The 15,781-nt window shown below is 44.3% G+C and overlaps 1 protein-coding gene across 1 annotated transcript in view; it reads left to right on the forward strand.

Annotated features, from left to right (window-relative positions):
- Positions 1–577: 577 nt before the first annotated feature.
- Positions 578–15,781, forward strand: part of ASAH1 (N-acylsphingosine amidohydrolase 1) — a 36,328-nt gene continuing 21,124 nt past the window's right edge. The window contains exons 1-4 of the mRNA XM_084856660.1: positions 578–691; positions 13,596–13,642; positions 14,496–14,586; positions 15,626–15,712. Coding sequence (XP_084712786.1) covers positions 626–691; positions 13,596–13,642; positions 14,496–14,586; positions 15,626–15,712 — 291 coding nt within the window. The 5' untranslated portion in view covers positions 578–625. The remainder of the gene's footprint in view (positions 692–13,595; positions 13,643–14,495; positions 14,587–15,625; positions 15,713–15,781) is intronic.

Consider the following 15,781-nt stretch of genomic DNA (forward strand, 5'->3'; position numbering starts at 1 on the left):
CAGCTGCTGAGAATGGTAGGACTTTTTTTCTGTCTGAACATGCACAGGATTGCATCCTTATTGTTGTAATTCTCCTTACAGGCCAGTTGGGTGGAAAGGCGGGTTAGAAATGCGTAAAACAAGATAAATAGAGCTCTCCACTGGACCCTTCTTATCTTAACATTATTTCTCTATCTCCGTACTGCTCAGGAAGGCTGAGAAAACACCGACACTAGGGGAGCTAAAGGTAGATATCTGGCAATCTTAAGAAATATTTTAGCGTATGTGCATTGTGGTTTTGTCTCTGTTGTTGTGTTGTTGTTTTTCTTTTTTAAAAATAAAATAAAAAGAGACATATCAAAAAAGAGAACACCGAAACTGCACAACGGGAACCGCAGGATCTAGAGGGAGGAACCCATAATGAGCTTTATCCTCCCACATCATCCCGCCCCTCGCTCTGGCCCGGATGGTACGTCCTTCAGCCGAGCGCGGCACCAAGTTTCGCTTCCCCCTCGGTTGACACTGGTAACGTCCTAGCGGCGGCGGGTCACGTGAGGGAGCGGGGAGTCATATGATTAAGCCGCCGCCTTCTTTCCCCGACTCAGAGTGAGGGTTCAGCGGCCGGGAGAGGCAGGGGCTGGCAAGAATGCTGCGCGGGCCGTTGCTTGTCGCTGTGGCCGCTCTTCTGGGGGCCGTGCTGGCCAGGGACCGGGTGAGTTCAGCGGGGCGGAGCGAGACGAGGCGGGACAGCCGCGCCCTACTCCAGCCTTCCCAGCTTGGACACCATGCTGGAGGAAGGCAGCCCTCCCCTCTCCCGGGCAGAGTTTATTTTCTAAGCGTTGAGGTGCCGGGGCTAATACATGTCTACAGACTGAGGTTGAGTCGGTGTGGGGAGAGGCTCAGCCCGGCCACCTGTTTCCGGTGTCAGGGCTAAACCCTGGAACGTGCATAGAATAAGAATAGGCGAGGGTGTTCCTGAGCTGGTGCAGAATGTGTTTCCCGTACCGTTGCATGTGGGCTTCACCATTCAGAGGGAAGGGGTGCTACATCAGAGGGGCTCCAGCAAACACATCTGAGCCCTGACTTCCACCCCCACCCCCGTTTTTACCTTCCTAGAATGTTAATCCATTCTTCAAATGCTCAGAAACGTTGTGTTTTATTTACACACATGAGGGCTCAGCCCTAGCGTGTGGGGGGTGGGGGCGGGGGCGATAGAAGCTATGGCGTAAACTGAGCGTGCTTGGGATGTGATACATTGCCAGGCAGAGGACTGGAGAAGAGAAGGAATTCTGCTGAGCCTTAGATGGGGAGTCAAGTTGGAGGGCTGGTACTTGCCTTTCACCTATCAAAAGCTTCTCATAGAGTTTCCCTAGAAAATTAATCATTTGCCAGGAGTTTATAGTGCCAAATTGTGAGGGGCACCTTGAGACGAGGGGGATCCTTTTCAAGTTGCATTGAGACAGTGCCGCCGTGTTGCCAGTGAAATAGTATTGGATAGGAAGCTGCCATATCCCAGTTCAGACTATTGGTTTGTCCCATTGTCTATTCTGAGTAGCAGCATATTTCACTGCATCATTTCATTTTTATTCACTGGCTCTACCCACTTCCAAAGCATTGTAGAAAAGTGAGATCAGGCCATGTGCTGAAGAACTCATCTGTCAGGTTTGCTGCATGCGTGGAGGAAAGAGTATACTAGGCTTGTGTATACATTTTGTCATCCAAAATCAGTTATATGAATCATGTACTTGGGTCACACCTGGTAGAGGCAGAAAGTGTAAATGTCTGGAGGGCTTGGAGAGCAGCTCTATGAGGCATTTCCACTGATTATTCTAAAATTGGGCGCTTTCTGTGCCAGTCAACTGAATCTAGAACAGGGGTGGGCAACTTGTGGTCCTCCAGATGTTTTGGCCTGTAATTCCCATCAGCCCTACCCAGTGATGAGGGATGATGGGAGTTGTATTCCAAATAGGTTGAAGGCCACAAGTTGCTTGCCCTAACTCTAGAGTGACGGAAATCTGTGTTTAATTTTTAAAACGCCTCCCTTCCATTTGCTCTTTTGCTTTAACACCATTCCAAAGTGACATACTGTTGCTTCAAAGGCATTACTGGAATCATGTGTACAAATATCTTTGGTGTGTCCTTTGTGAGCACTGGATGGTGGCGTTAAACTGTCCTGATGCTTTAATCTTTCTCCTTGTGTTCTGCACCTGGAGTTATCTGGGTGACCAGTGCTTGCTTGGATGACTAAATGAGTTTAAGCACCTTATTTTAGCCATTGTGCCTCATAAAGCATTGAAGAGTTGTTTGGCTTGTAATCTTCACTAGCACTTGAGGACTTAAAATAGCAAAAATACCGGGTTGGGTCCAGATTTATGTTTCTGCAGCTGGGTTGGTGGAACTTGGCTTCCCTGACCCTCCTCCTCACAACAGTGCCTCCAGGGTCTGGAGGATGCTACACAGAAGGTTGAGAGACCTTACTGAATGGGTAGGCTATGGTGTAGAGGGGAAGGGAGAAATCTCTGACAATCGGACAGAGGCTCCTTCCATGAGAGGAGCACCTTTCACAGAAGCTGCCTCTGCCCAATTATCAGGCATTCCACCACTACCTTGCACCACAACCTGCCCCATTCAGCAGGATCCCCCAATCCTGTGAGGAGGAGGAGGAGTTGGGAAGTCTGTTTCTGCCAGCCCAGTTGAATGTGCCTACATCTGGATCAAACCCAATGTATTTCCTTTAAGATCTTGTGTTCCGTTGTTTTATTCTTCTCTGCCTGTCTCTGAATATTCCAACCTTCCCCAACCTGGTGTCCTCCGGATGAACTGTACTTCAGCTCCCATCAGCCCCAGCCAGCATGGTCAATAATCAGGAATACTGGGACTTGTAGTCCAAAACATCTGGAGGAGACCAGGTTGGAGAAGGCTGGAATATTTGTTGTTGTTTATTCGGTCAGTCGCTTCCGACTCTTTGTGACTTCATGGACCAGCCCATGCCAGAGCTTCCTGTCGGCTGTCGCCACCCCCAGCTCCCCCAAGGTCGAGTCTGTCACCACCAGAATATCATCCATCCATCTTGGCCTTAATAATAATTATTATTAATTACTGCCCTCTTGCGCAGGCGTGAAAAACCGCCTGCCTGCTATTTAGCCAACCTTCCCTATTCCCCTCTTGTCAATGTCCTCCACTTGGGTGCTTCTCTTCCACTGAAGTAAGAACGCCCGGGAAGGCGTTCACACACTTCTAAAAATCCCCCGCCATTCTCCCTCATCCCTTCTCAGCCTCAGGATGGAAGGAGGTGGGTAGATGGATATGGTAGCAATCATGACGAGGGGACACCAGAGAGAATCCCGAGCGCCCTCTCCATTCTTAAATGTTTATTTTCGCTCCTTGGAGGACATTGACATAATCATGCTCTGTTTCGAGCACGAAGCTTATTGCCGGCTAAGGCGCCGAGGTGGAGGATGTTGGCTGGGGGGAGTTGAGAGAGGGCATGGCACGGTAGGAGAGGAGAGGAGATGCTTGGGGGTGGCATGTTTACTTCGGTGTAACGTGAAGCAGGCTTACCCCCCCCAAGGTGTTTTGGGGGGGTGTCTTGCGCAAGTGTGCACAACCGCCTGCCCTCCCCAAGCGTCCTCTTTTCCTGGAATATTGGGCTCTCGCCAGCCCGCCAGTTTTTAAAGTTTTTCGGTGAGCTGGTGGGAGCTCAATGCAGCAGGGGAAAAGGGTGCGCGGGGTAACTCTAGCGCACTCTCTTTCCTTCAAGAATCGCTGCGATGCGGGAGAAGTTAAAGCTTCGTCCCAAAGCAGCGATCTTCAGCGGCAGCCCTGCGATTAGGAGGAGTCTTTAACTTCACCTCCCTCCCAGCTATACTACTCATTATCACCGGGATGCCCCCGCCCCACAACCCCAACGATCTGCAGTGCGGGGCGGGGGGGCGAGACAAACAGGAGCCAAGTAGTGTCGGCGAGGGCAGCACATGCTGCCAACGCCTCCACGCACGGGGAAGGGAGACACTACAGGGAAAGGGGAGACAGATTGCCCCTCCCCCTGCTCCGCTGATCTGAAGCCCCACGCATGAGTCCGCAGCTGCCCCTTCTCTCAGTTTCTGTGCCCGCGTCCGCTTTCAAACACCAGATCTCTTTTCTCAAATCCCCCCCCACCCCCCGCGAACACACACTTCCAGCTTTAGGCATGTCAAAAGCAATCTTTCAAATGGGGGGGGGGCGCGGCAAAAATACACACACCCAGCATAAGTACATAGAACGCAATTCGCATCCGATGGCATTATGAATTGAAACTGACGCGCTTTTGAACAGAAAATGACATTCATCCGGCCAATTGCCCAAATCTCCTGGTCTGCTTACTGCCCAGCCTTTAAATGTCATCTTGCAACTAGTGGGTTTCGTAACAATTCTTTGAGCCCACGCACAAATGACAGAGATCTCCTCCTGGCTCAAAGGAAGGGTAGGAAAATCTCTCACTGCTGCCCAATGCAACATTTTGCCACAGGTCTCACTTGAGATAGTTTTGCTGGTTTATGCTGCTGTTTTCTTTTACTGTTTTTAATGATTTATAATCATGTTTTAGTTGTTGTTGTTTATTCGGTCAGTCGCTTCCGACTCTTCGTGACTTCTTGGACCAGCCCACACCAGAGCTTCCTGTTGGCCGTCGCCACCCCCAGCTCCCCCGAAGTCGAGTCTGTTACCTCCAGAATATCATCCATCCACCTTGCCCTTGGTCGGCCCCTCTTCCTTTTGCCTTCCACTTTCCCTATCATCAGCATCTTCTCCAGGGTATCCTGTCTTCTCATGATGTGGCCAAAGTAATTCAGTTTTGCCTTTAAGATCATTCCCTCAAGTGAGCAGTCTGGCTTTATTTCCTGGAGTATGGCCTGGTTTGATCTTCTTGCAGTCCAAGGCACTCTCAGAATTTTCCTCCAGCACCACAGTTCAAAAGCATCTATCTTCCTTCGCTCAGCCTTCCTTATGGTCCAGCTCTCGCAGCCATAGGTTACTATGGGGAATACCATTGCTTTAACTATGTGGACCTTTGTTGTCAGTGTGATGTCTCTGCTCTTAACTATTTTATCAAGATTTGTCATTGCTGTCCTCCCAAGAAGTAAACGTCTTCTGATTTCCTGGCTGCAGTCAGCATCTGCAGTAATCTTTGCGCCTAGACAGACAAAGTCTGTCACTGCCTCCACGTTTTCTCCCTCTATTTGCCAGTGATCAATCAAGCTGGTTGCCATAATCTTGGTTTTTTTGAGGTTTAACTGCAACTCAGCTTTTGCACTTTCTTCTTTCACCTTCATCATGAGGTTCCTCAGCTCCTCCTCTCTTTCAGCCATCAAAGTGGTATCATCTGCATATCTGAGATTCGTAATGTTTCTTCCAGCGATTTTAACTCCAGCCTTGGCTTCATCAAGCCCAGCACGTCGCATGATGTGGTCTGCGTACAGGTTGAATAGGTAGGGTGAGAGTATACAGCCCTGCCATACTCCTTTCCCAATCGTAAACCAGTCCGTTGTTCCGTGGTCTGTTCTTACTGTTGCTACTTGGTCGTTATACAGATTCCTCAGGAGGCAGACAAGATGACTTGGTATCCCCATACCACCAAGAACTTGCCACAATTTCTTATGATCCACACAGTCAAAGGCTTTAGAATAGTCAATAAAACAGAAATAGATGTTTTTCTGAAACTCCCTGGCTTTCTCCATTATCCAGCGGATATTGGCAATTTGTTCTCTAGTTCCTCTGCCTTTTCGAAACCCAGCTTGTACATCTGGCAATTCTTGTTCCATGAATTGCTGGAGTCTACCTTGCAAGATCTTGAGCATCACCTTACTGGGTAAGGTATAAGTAGCATGTGAAGTAAGTGCCACTGTTCGATAGTTTGAACATTCTTTGGTGCTTCCCTTTTTTGGTATGGCCATTCTTGTGTTTTCCAAATCATAAATTGATTTTTTCCAATGTGTTGGCCATTCTTGTCTTTTCCAAATTTGCTGGCATATGGCATGCATCACCTTGACAGCATCATCTTGCAAGATTTTAAGCTGTTCAGCTGGGATACCATTGTCTCCTGCTGCCTTGTTACTAGCAGTGCTTCGTAAGGCCCATTCGACCTCACTCTTCAGGATGTCTGGCTCTAGCTCACTGACCACACCATCAAATCTATCCCCGATATTATCCTTCCTATACAGATCTTCCGTATATTCTTGCCACCTTTTCTGGATCTCTTCTGCTTCTGTTAGGTCCTTGCTATCTTGGTTTTTTATCATACCCATTTTTGCCTGGAATTTACCGCCAATGTTTCTAATTTTCTGGAAGAGGTCTCTTGTCCTTCTTATTCTGTTATCTTCTTCCGCTTCCGTGCATTGCTTGTTTAAAAATAATTCCTTATCTCTTCTGGCTAACCTCTGGAATTTTGCATTTAATTGGGCATATCTCCCCCTATCACTGTTGCCTTTTGCTTTCCTTCTTTCTTGGGCTGCTTCCAGTGTCTCAGTAGACAGCCATCTTGCCTTCTTGGTTTTCTTTTTCTTTGGGACGTTTTTTGTTGCCGCCTCCTGAACAATGTTGCGAACTTCTGTCCATAGTTCTTCCGGGACCCTATCTACTAAATCTAGTCCTTTAAATCTATTCTTCACCTCACTGCATATTCATTAGGAATATTAGTGAGCTCATATCTAACTGATCTGTGGGTCTTCCCTATTCTCTTGAGTCTGATTCTAAATTGTGCAATAAGACGTTGGTGATCTGAACTACAATCAGCTCCAGGTCTTGTTTTTACCGACTGCATAGATGTCCTCCACCTTTGGCTACAAAGCATGTAGCCAGTCTGATTTCGGTGTCGACCGTCTGGTGAAGTCCATGTATAAAGTCGTCTCTTAGGTTGTTGGAAGAGAGCGTTTGTTATGCACAGTGAGTTGTCTTGGCAAAATTCTGTCAGCCTATGTCCTGCTTCATTTTGTTCTCCCAGCCCATGCTTGCCTGTAATTCCAGGTGTCATTTGACTACCCACCTCAGCACTCCAGTCTCCTGTAATGGAAATAACATATTTGTTTGGCGTACTATCCAGTAGGTGCTGCAGATCCTCATAGAACTGATCTACTTCTGCTTCTTCAGCATCTGTGGTTGGGGCGTATATTGGATCACTGTGATGTTAAATGGCTTACCCTGAATTCAAATTGAGATCATTCTGTCATTTTTGGGATTGTATCCAAGCACTGCTTTAGCCACTTCATTATTAATTATGAAGGCTGCTCCGTTTCGTCTGTGGTTCTCTTGTCCACAGTAGTAGATCTGGTGGTCATTTGATGTGAAGTGGCCCATTCCAGTCCATTTCAGTTCACTGACACCCAAAATGTCTATATTTAATCTTGACATCTCCCCAATAACCACATCCAATTTGCCCTGGCTCATAGATCTTACATTCCAGGTTCCTATGGTGTGTTGATCTTTAGAGCATCGGATTTGTCGTTCACCACCAGCACCATCGGCCGCTAGCCGTCCTTTCGGCTTTGAGCTAGCTGCGTCATCACATCTGGGGCTAGTTGAACTTATCCTCTGTTCCTCCCCAGTAGCATTTTGACCATCTTCCGACCTGGGAGTCCCATCTTCCGATGGTATACCGACATTTCTCTGGTTGTACTAGTTTTCATGGCAAGAATACTGGGGTAGGTTGCCGTTTCCTTCCCCAGGGATCGTATTTAGTCTGACCTCTCTGCCATGACTTTCGTGTCTTGGGTGTCCCTTCATGGTTTAGCTCATGACGTCATTGAGGTGCTCAAGCTCCAGCACCACGACAAGGTAATGATCTCCTTTGCTGAAGGAGGTCCTTCAGCAATATAGGATCCTTTTTTTTTTTTTTCTTATTCTGTTCAAACAACAAAGTTGATTAAGCAATTTCTCAAGGTCATCTTCTGAGGAGCTCAGATCTTTTTTTGCATGATCTTATAACCTATCAGAGCAGTTACGTTGCTGTATTATTTGAACAAAGAATTTGCAGAAATACCGAGCACTGCAGTTTGTGTTCATAATCCTATGTTAATCAGTTTTCCATCCAGACAGAACAGCAATGACAACTTAGGTGTTCAAATGTGGTCTTAATTAATACTGAATAATACAAGGTGGTTTATTAATATACTTTGCTGCAACTTACAGCAAATGTTACACTTGCATTACCACTGTTTTGTCAAAGAAGCCTCCCTTTTACTTCCTCCCTTTTTTCTGTATCTTGTATTTTCATTTAAAAAAAATAAAGGTGTACCACATGGATATCTCTAATCTGCCCCTCTGTTTAATTACAAAATTGACTGATCTTGAGATAAATGAAAGTTCTTGTTTGTCCTAAGAAATAATTCTCTCGCCCAACCCTGGGGACATTTGTACAGGCCCAGTCAATCCCATTTCCATTAAGCTGTCAAGTTATTTATAATACCATGACAGTTGTTCCATGTTTAGAGAGCAAGGGAATTAAACTTGCTTTGGTTTTATGATCCACAGTGGTCCCGCCAGTTCAGACAATCATATCTTGGTTTAATAAGCAGAAATATGAACAAGCCTTGCGGGTGCGCATGCAGCCCCTTTGCTCCTGCCTTTGCATGAACAGACAAACAAGTCAGGAAATCTTCAGTTAATTATAACCAACTTCAAACATTGGCTTTATTTCATGGCTTGCTCCAGAGACATTAGCCATAGTTTCCTGGTTCACATGAACCATGAGCAAAGGAATTGCATGCCTAGCCATTCAAGTTTCACCTTATCAAGCTAAGATACAATAATCCAAATGCAGCCACTGGATGACCATGTTCTAAGTATGCATGTCCACAGTCCAAGTCCTTAGCTTAATACCAAAAAAGTGACTGAATGGGAGAGGCAGGGAGTCTCCTAGTGACCCTTGATCCCGCAATGGGTCTTTGAATTTCGCTGCTTCTTTCTCTGCTTCATTCTTCACCCTCCTGAAATATGAAATTGTGCCTCTGTTTAGTACCCACATCCTTGCATCATCTCATTTATTATATTTCTATAACACCCAATAGCAGAAGCTCTTTTGGTAGTTCACAACAATTAAAGACATAAAATACAAGATGATGGAATACAATATAAAAATTTAAAAGTTTAAAACTACAGTATAAAAGTAAAAATAACAACCAGATAGAGCCTAGCTGTGGTGCAAAGATTTAAGACCCAATATCAGACTTAAAACAGAAACTGAAAAACTCAAATACCTGGGAAAATAAAAAGGTCTTCTTCTGACACCAAAAAGAGCACAGTGTAGGCACCAGGCGAGCCTCTCTGTGAAGTTCATTCCACAGCTGGGGTGCCACAGCAGAAAAGGCCCTCTTCTTAGTAGCAACCAACCTCACTTCCCTTAGTAGGAGCTCCTGGAGAAGTAATGCTGAAGTCTTGGGGTCTAGGCAGGAATATATGGAAGGAGACGATCCTTCAGGTAACCTGGCCCCAAGTTGGTTAGGGCTTAGAATGTTAATACCAGCACTTCATGTCAATCCCGGAAATGAACTAGTGGCCAGCACAGATGGAAAAGCACTGGCTTAATATGATCGTGTTGGCCAGTCCCTGTTAACCTCATTGCCCTGTTTTGGACCAGCTGAAGTTTCTGGACCATTTTCAAAAGTAGCCCCATGTATAATGCATTGCAGTGATCTAGTCAAGAGGTTATTAGAGAATGGATACCTGTAGCTAGGCTATCTCTGTCCAGATAAGGGCATAGTTGGTATATCAGCATAAGCTGAGAAAAGGTGCTCCATACCACTGAGCCCACCTGTGCTTCTAATGACAATGCTGGATCCAAGAGCAACCCCAAAGTATGAACCAGATCCTTCAGAGGAGTACAACCCCCTCCAGAACAGGTTGAACGTTATTTAGCTGGACAGACAAACCACCCAGTAACAGTACTTCCATCTTGTCTGGATTGAATCTCAGCCCTCATCCAGTCCATTACCGCTCCCAGGCACTGGTTCAGAACGCCCACTGCCTCACATGGATATGTGTGTGTGTGTGAGAGAGAGAGAGAGAGAGAGAGAGCTGGGTATCATCTGCATATTGATGACACCTCAGTCTGTATCTCTGGATAACCACCCCCAGCGGTTCCATGTAGATGTTAAATAGCATGGGGGATAAAATAGAGCCCTGTCGCACTCCATGACATAACTGCCAAGGGACAGAGTAAAAATCCCCCAGCACCACCTTCTGGAATCATTCCACTCCTACTTGGATGGCCCACTGTAGTGCAGTACCTCCAATTCCCAGTCCAGATAGCCTTTCCAGAAGGATAGTGTGGTCGATGGTATCAAAAGCCGCTGAGAGGTCCAAGAGAATAAACAGGGTTACACTCCCCTTGGTGACCATGGCAGTTTCTATTCCAAAAACAGGCCTGAGGCCTGATTGAAATGAATCTAGATAATCAGTCTCATTCAAAAGTGCCTGGAGTTGGCCAGCAACCACCCACTCAAGCACCTTGCCTACATTAAGGTGTGTAACCCTTATTTCATTTTTTACAGCAGGTAACTTTTCACACAGTTAAAATATTACTTTATCTGCCTGCTGCTTGCTGGGCGATTCTCTCTTCCTGTTTTTATATCCCCTTGCAAATTCATTCTTATTCTGTCTGTTGAATAACCAAAAACTTAAGAAAAACTCTACTTGGAAGACTCAAAGATTCCAGAACAATTAAATGGATTAGTGTGTATGAAAGATTCTAAATAATATTTCACTAAAAGTAGCAAAAACATTAGTTTCCCTTCTCTTAAAAGCATTGCATACATAGATGTTTTTGCATTGAATAGTTACAGCAAACATGGAAACTACAACACTAATCTTCATGAGTTTACTTCATACACAGCTGTTTTGTCCATGGGACAAAATTCAGGAAGAGGCGAGTAAGGGGAGACATGCTAGAGGTGTACAAAATCATGCATGGTATGGAGAAAATGGATAGGGAGACATTTTTCTCCCTCTCCCTTAATATTAGAACTTGGGGTCATCCCGTGAAGCTGATTGGTGGGAGATTCAGGACAGATAAAAGGAAGTACTTCACTCATCGCATAGTTAAACTATGGAATTCACTTCTACAAGATGTAGCAGCAATCTAATAAACATGATCCAAAATAAATTTCATGGGAAGAGAAAAATGAGTGGGCTCAGGTATCAATTCTTGGAGTTTTAATAATTAATTACTTATTATATAGGGTGGCCGAAAAGTAGGTATACAGTTGAAACCAAAGTAAAAAACCAAGGTATTAGTAAAAGCCAGCAGTGGTGCAAAGAGGAAAAAATGCACTGAGTTTTTTAAACGGAAGGACTAAAAAGCCAGGAAGAATAAAAATATCTTCATGGGGTGCCAAAAAGACAATAAAGTAGGTGCCAGGGAAAGCTCTATAACTGACAGAGCAATCCTATGTTCCCTGGGAGAGCATCCTAAGGACCATAGTAAATTTTGAATTCTCCCTCCTGAGGCCATAGACACTTTTCCAACCTTGGGAGGGGGAATCTGACATTGGATCCTCCTCTACCCCTTCACAGCCACCACAAGAAGCACTGTGGCAGCACCTGCGGCCTAGATGATGTTATAGAGGTCAAATGGGGGCAGTCCAGTGGGCAGAGAAGGGAGAAGAATGGCCAGGATCTGCAAGATCCTATGGCCTCTCTGTCGCCCATCCCACCCTCTACCTATAAGTGGTCTAGACGGGCTCAGAGGCCCACATAGCTGACTCCTTTTTTTTAGGAGGCAGTAGAACAGGAGGCAAAATCTCCATCTTCCTCCTGCCCATGTGATGTGTGGTCTGTGAAGGGTTAAAAGGAGATTGGCTGTAGCCATTCCTCCTCCCATAACTCAGTGGGTGGGACTTATATTCTGTGTTCTTCTCCTTCCCTCAGTCAGTGCTGTGTTTGTGAGCCTCAAGGCCAGTTATATTTGTTACCCTTAATAAACATGTTCAAATGTTCTCCAAAAGTCTGCTGTGGTGAATGGTCAACAGAGAGGTGTCCAGTCATGTGAGTAATTGCACAGGGGACCCATACAAGAATACCCTTCACAGACCATACACCACAGCAGTGCCTGGCGTTATCTGTTGGGAGCACAATGCATAGGATTGCGCTTTTGGAGATGTAGGCACCAGGTGAGCTTGTTTGACGCACTCCAGTGTTCCTTTCACCAGGCGGCTTAGGATTCATTTCAAGGTCAAAGCAGAAAAGAACAAGGCCATCAACAATACTGTCTTGAGAAATGTCTGAATTACAGACAGAACCCATTGACTTATAGTACAGGAAAGTACAGTACTATAAGTACTGGCTTATAGTACAGGAAAGCTGGTTGTAGACTTTAATACAGAGTGAACACATCTCACGAACGGCATCTCATTGCAGAAAAAGTAGGCTGCCTTGCTTCTTGTATATTTTCATTCATGTATGTTTCTGTTCATTTGTTTTGCCACGTTGCGGGGATTCTCTGTATACACAATTGCTGGTAAAAGGCAGGCGGGTGGCTGTATTTCATGATGAACTGTTCGCTTACCACTCATACGTTGGTTTAATCACAAAAATTCCATGTTCACGAGCTGTGGCCATTCTTGGAAAACTGTAAACTAAATTTACAGTGTGCAGACCTTTTAAAGGTTTAATATGCAGATCTTTTAAATATATTTTTAGAAATGGGCATTTTGACATAAAAATGTGAAATCTTTCTTGAATTCTTTCTTGAATTCTTAATAAACATTTCTACTGAGTTACTTTTGGATAAATATCATGCTTAAATCAGTGTTTTAGTGATGTATGGAAAGGAGTACTGCTGTGACAGTGCTGTATTAAGTGGGTGAGACATTAGTTATCTTGCATTTGTAGCGTCATTTGTAGTGGTATGGTGTGTCACTTTGGGTATAATGCTTAAGCCATAGTTTTAGAGTTACATGTATGAGCTGCAGTGAGAATCTGGTTTGTGCACTTAACTCTATGGCACCTGCTAGAGGAGGAAATTGGGAGCATCTGCTTCCGCCTTTAAACTAACCAGAGTTCTCAGTTACATCCAAATTTGGAACTCTGGATAGTCAAAACAAGCCAGGATGAAACCATGGTTTACAATTCTGGTATTTTCATAAACTATACTGGCCTTCTCCAACCTGGTACCCTCTACATGTTTTGGACTACAACTCCCAGGATTCCTGGCCATTGGTCATACTGGCTGGGACTGATTGGGATTGAAATCCAAAACCTCTGGAGGGCACTGGTTTGGGGAAGGCTGAACTAACCAGAGTTCTCAGAGTCCACACATAATGGAGGTTCCCATTTAATTGTATTTCTGACATCCAATCCACTTCATAGTGGTGTGTCATATATTTTAAAGCTTTACCTTAAGGGTACCTGTAAACTGAGAGGTCCAGGCATACTATAGTTTTGTAGCCCAATCCTAAGTAAGGCCCACTGAGTTCCATAGGACTTAGTCCCAGGTAAATGTGCTCATAGGATTGCAACTTCAATCTTGTTGTTGTGTGTGTATGTTTTTGTCTACCAAGCTGAAAAGACAGTAAGTACTCTGGAGACATTTTGCATGTAATAACCACAAACATATTTGTTCTCAAAAAGGCTTTTGTTTTATTTTGCAGTTTGCTGAGGACTGCAGGAAAAACATGTATCCTCCATCAGGACCAACGTAAGTAAATTAATAAAGGACTGACCAGGAGCTGATAGTTGCAGATGTGAGAAAGCAGGATGGTTCTTCCAAAACTAGCTAAATAGGAACTTTGAAGTATTGTGTTGTGTCAGGATGCTCCTGCAAACAAGGTGAATCATGGTTTATATGTAGACAATATGTAAACAAGATCATGGTTTATATGTAGCAATGTCTTTATGAATTTCATGGAAATTGGTCCTTTTTCATCTGCCATTACATCAGCAGAAACCTCGTATAATCTAACAGGAATTGGCAGTACCTTGCTCAATTTATGACCGGTTAAGCTTCAACTAGAATGTTGTATCTAATTTAATTAACTATGTTTTTAAAGAATTACATTACAATCTTGGAGATGAACTATGAGAGAGATACATAGATTAGAATGAGGACATGTGGAAAGGGTTAAGAAAGATGTCTTAGCACACAAGTTATGCATAATTAGCCAGAAATAAGTCCTTCATTTCTCAGCATACTCCAGCCAGCATGGCTTGTTGAGGGATACTGGGACTTGTAGGACTTCTGTCTGAATATGCATAGGATTTCACCGTTATCTTCAGAGATACTAAAAGGAGTCTCTGAAGAAGATGAAGAACAATGTTTGCTCCTCACTGTAAACAATAGGAATGCCACTACTAAATATAATTATAAGTAAGATTAACTTACGTTAAATGTTGATGGCTGAAAGCCAAATAATGCAACTATAAGAATTGAAACAAATTGACTAGAAAAATTAACACCTAAAGGGAGCAATTACAAGATCATGGTTTATATGTAGTGAATGAATTTTTGTGAAATGAATTTATGAATTTCATGGAAATTGGTCCTTTTTCAGCTTCAAAGGAAAGGTTCCAACATACATCATAAATCTTGATTTGCCACCCAGAGAGAGATGGGTCCAACTGTCCCGTGACAAAAAAGCAGAGGTATGGAACTTAGTGGGAATCTTTAGCTTTTTCTCCAGTCATACGGGGGGGTCTGTAAAATTTTAAAGAGAGGCCTGTGCTAGCATAGTTGAAATACTTAGTGACAACGGCTTCAGCCTTGCCATGACAAAGGAGTGTGTGCGCAGGGGGATTATTTTAAATTCCTGACTAGGAAAAAAATTCTCAAATTACACACTGCTTTCATTTTAAGCCCATCTACTCAGTTAATGGAAATATAGGATGAGATGGCTAGAAAGCTTAGAACATCTTTCCCTGCCCTGGTCATCCAGCACATCTGGTGGGCACAACTCCTATCATCCCCATCCAGCATGGCTAGTGCTGCCTGGGGATGATGAGACCTTTAGCGCAATACATCCAGACGGCACTCGTTGGGGAAAGTTGACTTAGAAGAATGTGTGTCTTCTTCAGCTTCAAACCAAACTTGCATTCAAGTAAATGGGCTTTATGATTGAGCCCTTAAGATGCAATTGAATTTCCTGCTGTGGTTATTTTGGGGTTTTGCTGGAGGCTTGTGAGATACAGTCATACATTTTATCTTGTGGAATATTAAAGGAGACAAGCCTCCTTGTCCTGCCCCCTTCTGTGTGGCACTCTTCCACTACCCTGAAGGAGGCCTTATCAAGTCTTAAGAAGCAGAGGCCTAGCCAGGATGTATACCAAGAAGCCGGCAAAACAAGGCATTCAATAAATTGGTGTCTCTCTCCCCCACCCCCCCATTGCTACCAGCCAAGACTCTAAAGGCCAAAACTTTCAAAGTGACAGTGGGGGAGTGGAGAGCTTGACAATACAGGGGGTTTCTTTGAGCAAAAATTTTCTATTCTTACTAAAAAAAAAAAACAAACACATGAATAAACATTGCTTGGAACTGTCACTATTAGCATTTTAAATACTGCTTGTTTTATGTGTACTGACGAGTGAGCCTCCATTTTCAGGGATATAAGAAGGGTTTATATGTTTCTGTTTCAGTAGTTTTTGCATTCCATTACCTTGAATCTGTGCTTCTTTTACACTTTTCTAGCTGAAGACTGTGGTTCAGATTCTGAAAGGTTTAATCAAAACATTCATCCATAGTGAAAAATTTATAGCACAGATGGAATCTAAATTGGTGAGTGTCTTTCCAGTGCCTAAAATTGGTGAGAGTCTAATCTAGCTTGCTGAACTGCCACCTGAGTGT

The sequence above is a fragment of the Heloderma suspectum genome, chromosome 5 (assembly GCF_057233095.1).
Source record: "Heloderma suspectum isolate Gila_16-S chromosome 5, 16-S_ref, whole genome shotgun sequence".
Lineage (NCBI taxonomy): Eukaryota > Metazoa > Chordata > Lepidosauria > Squamata > Helodermatidae > Heloderma > Heloderma suspectum.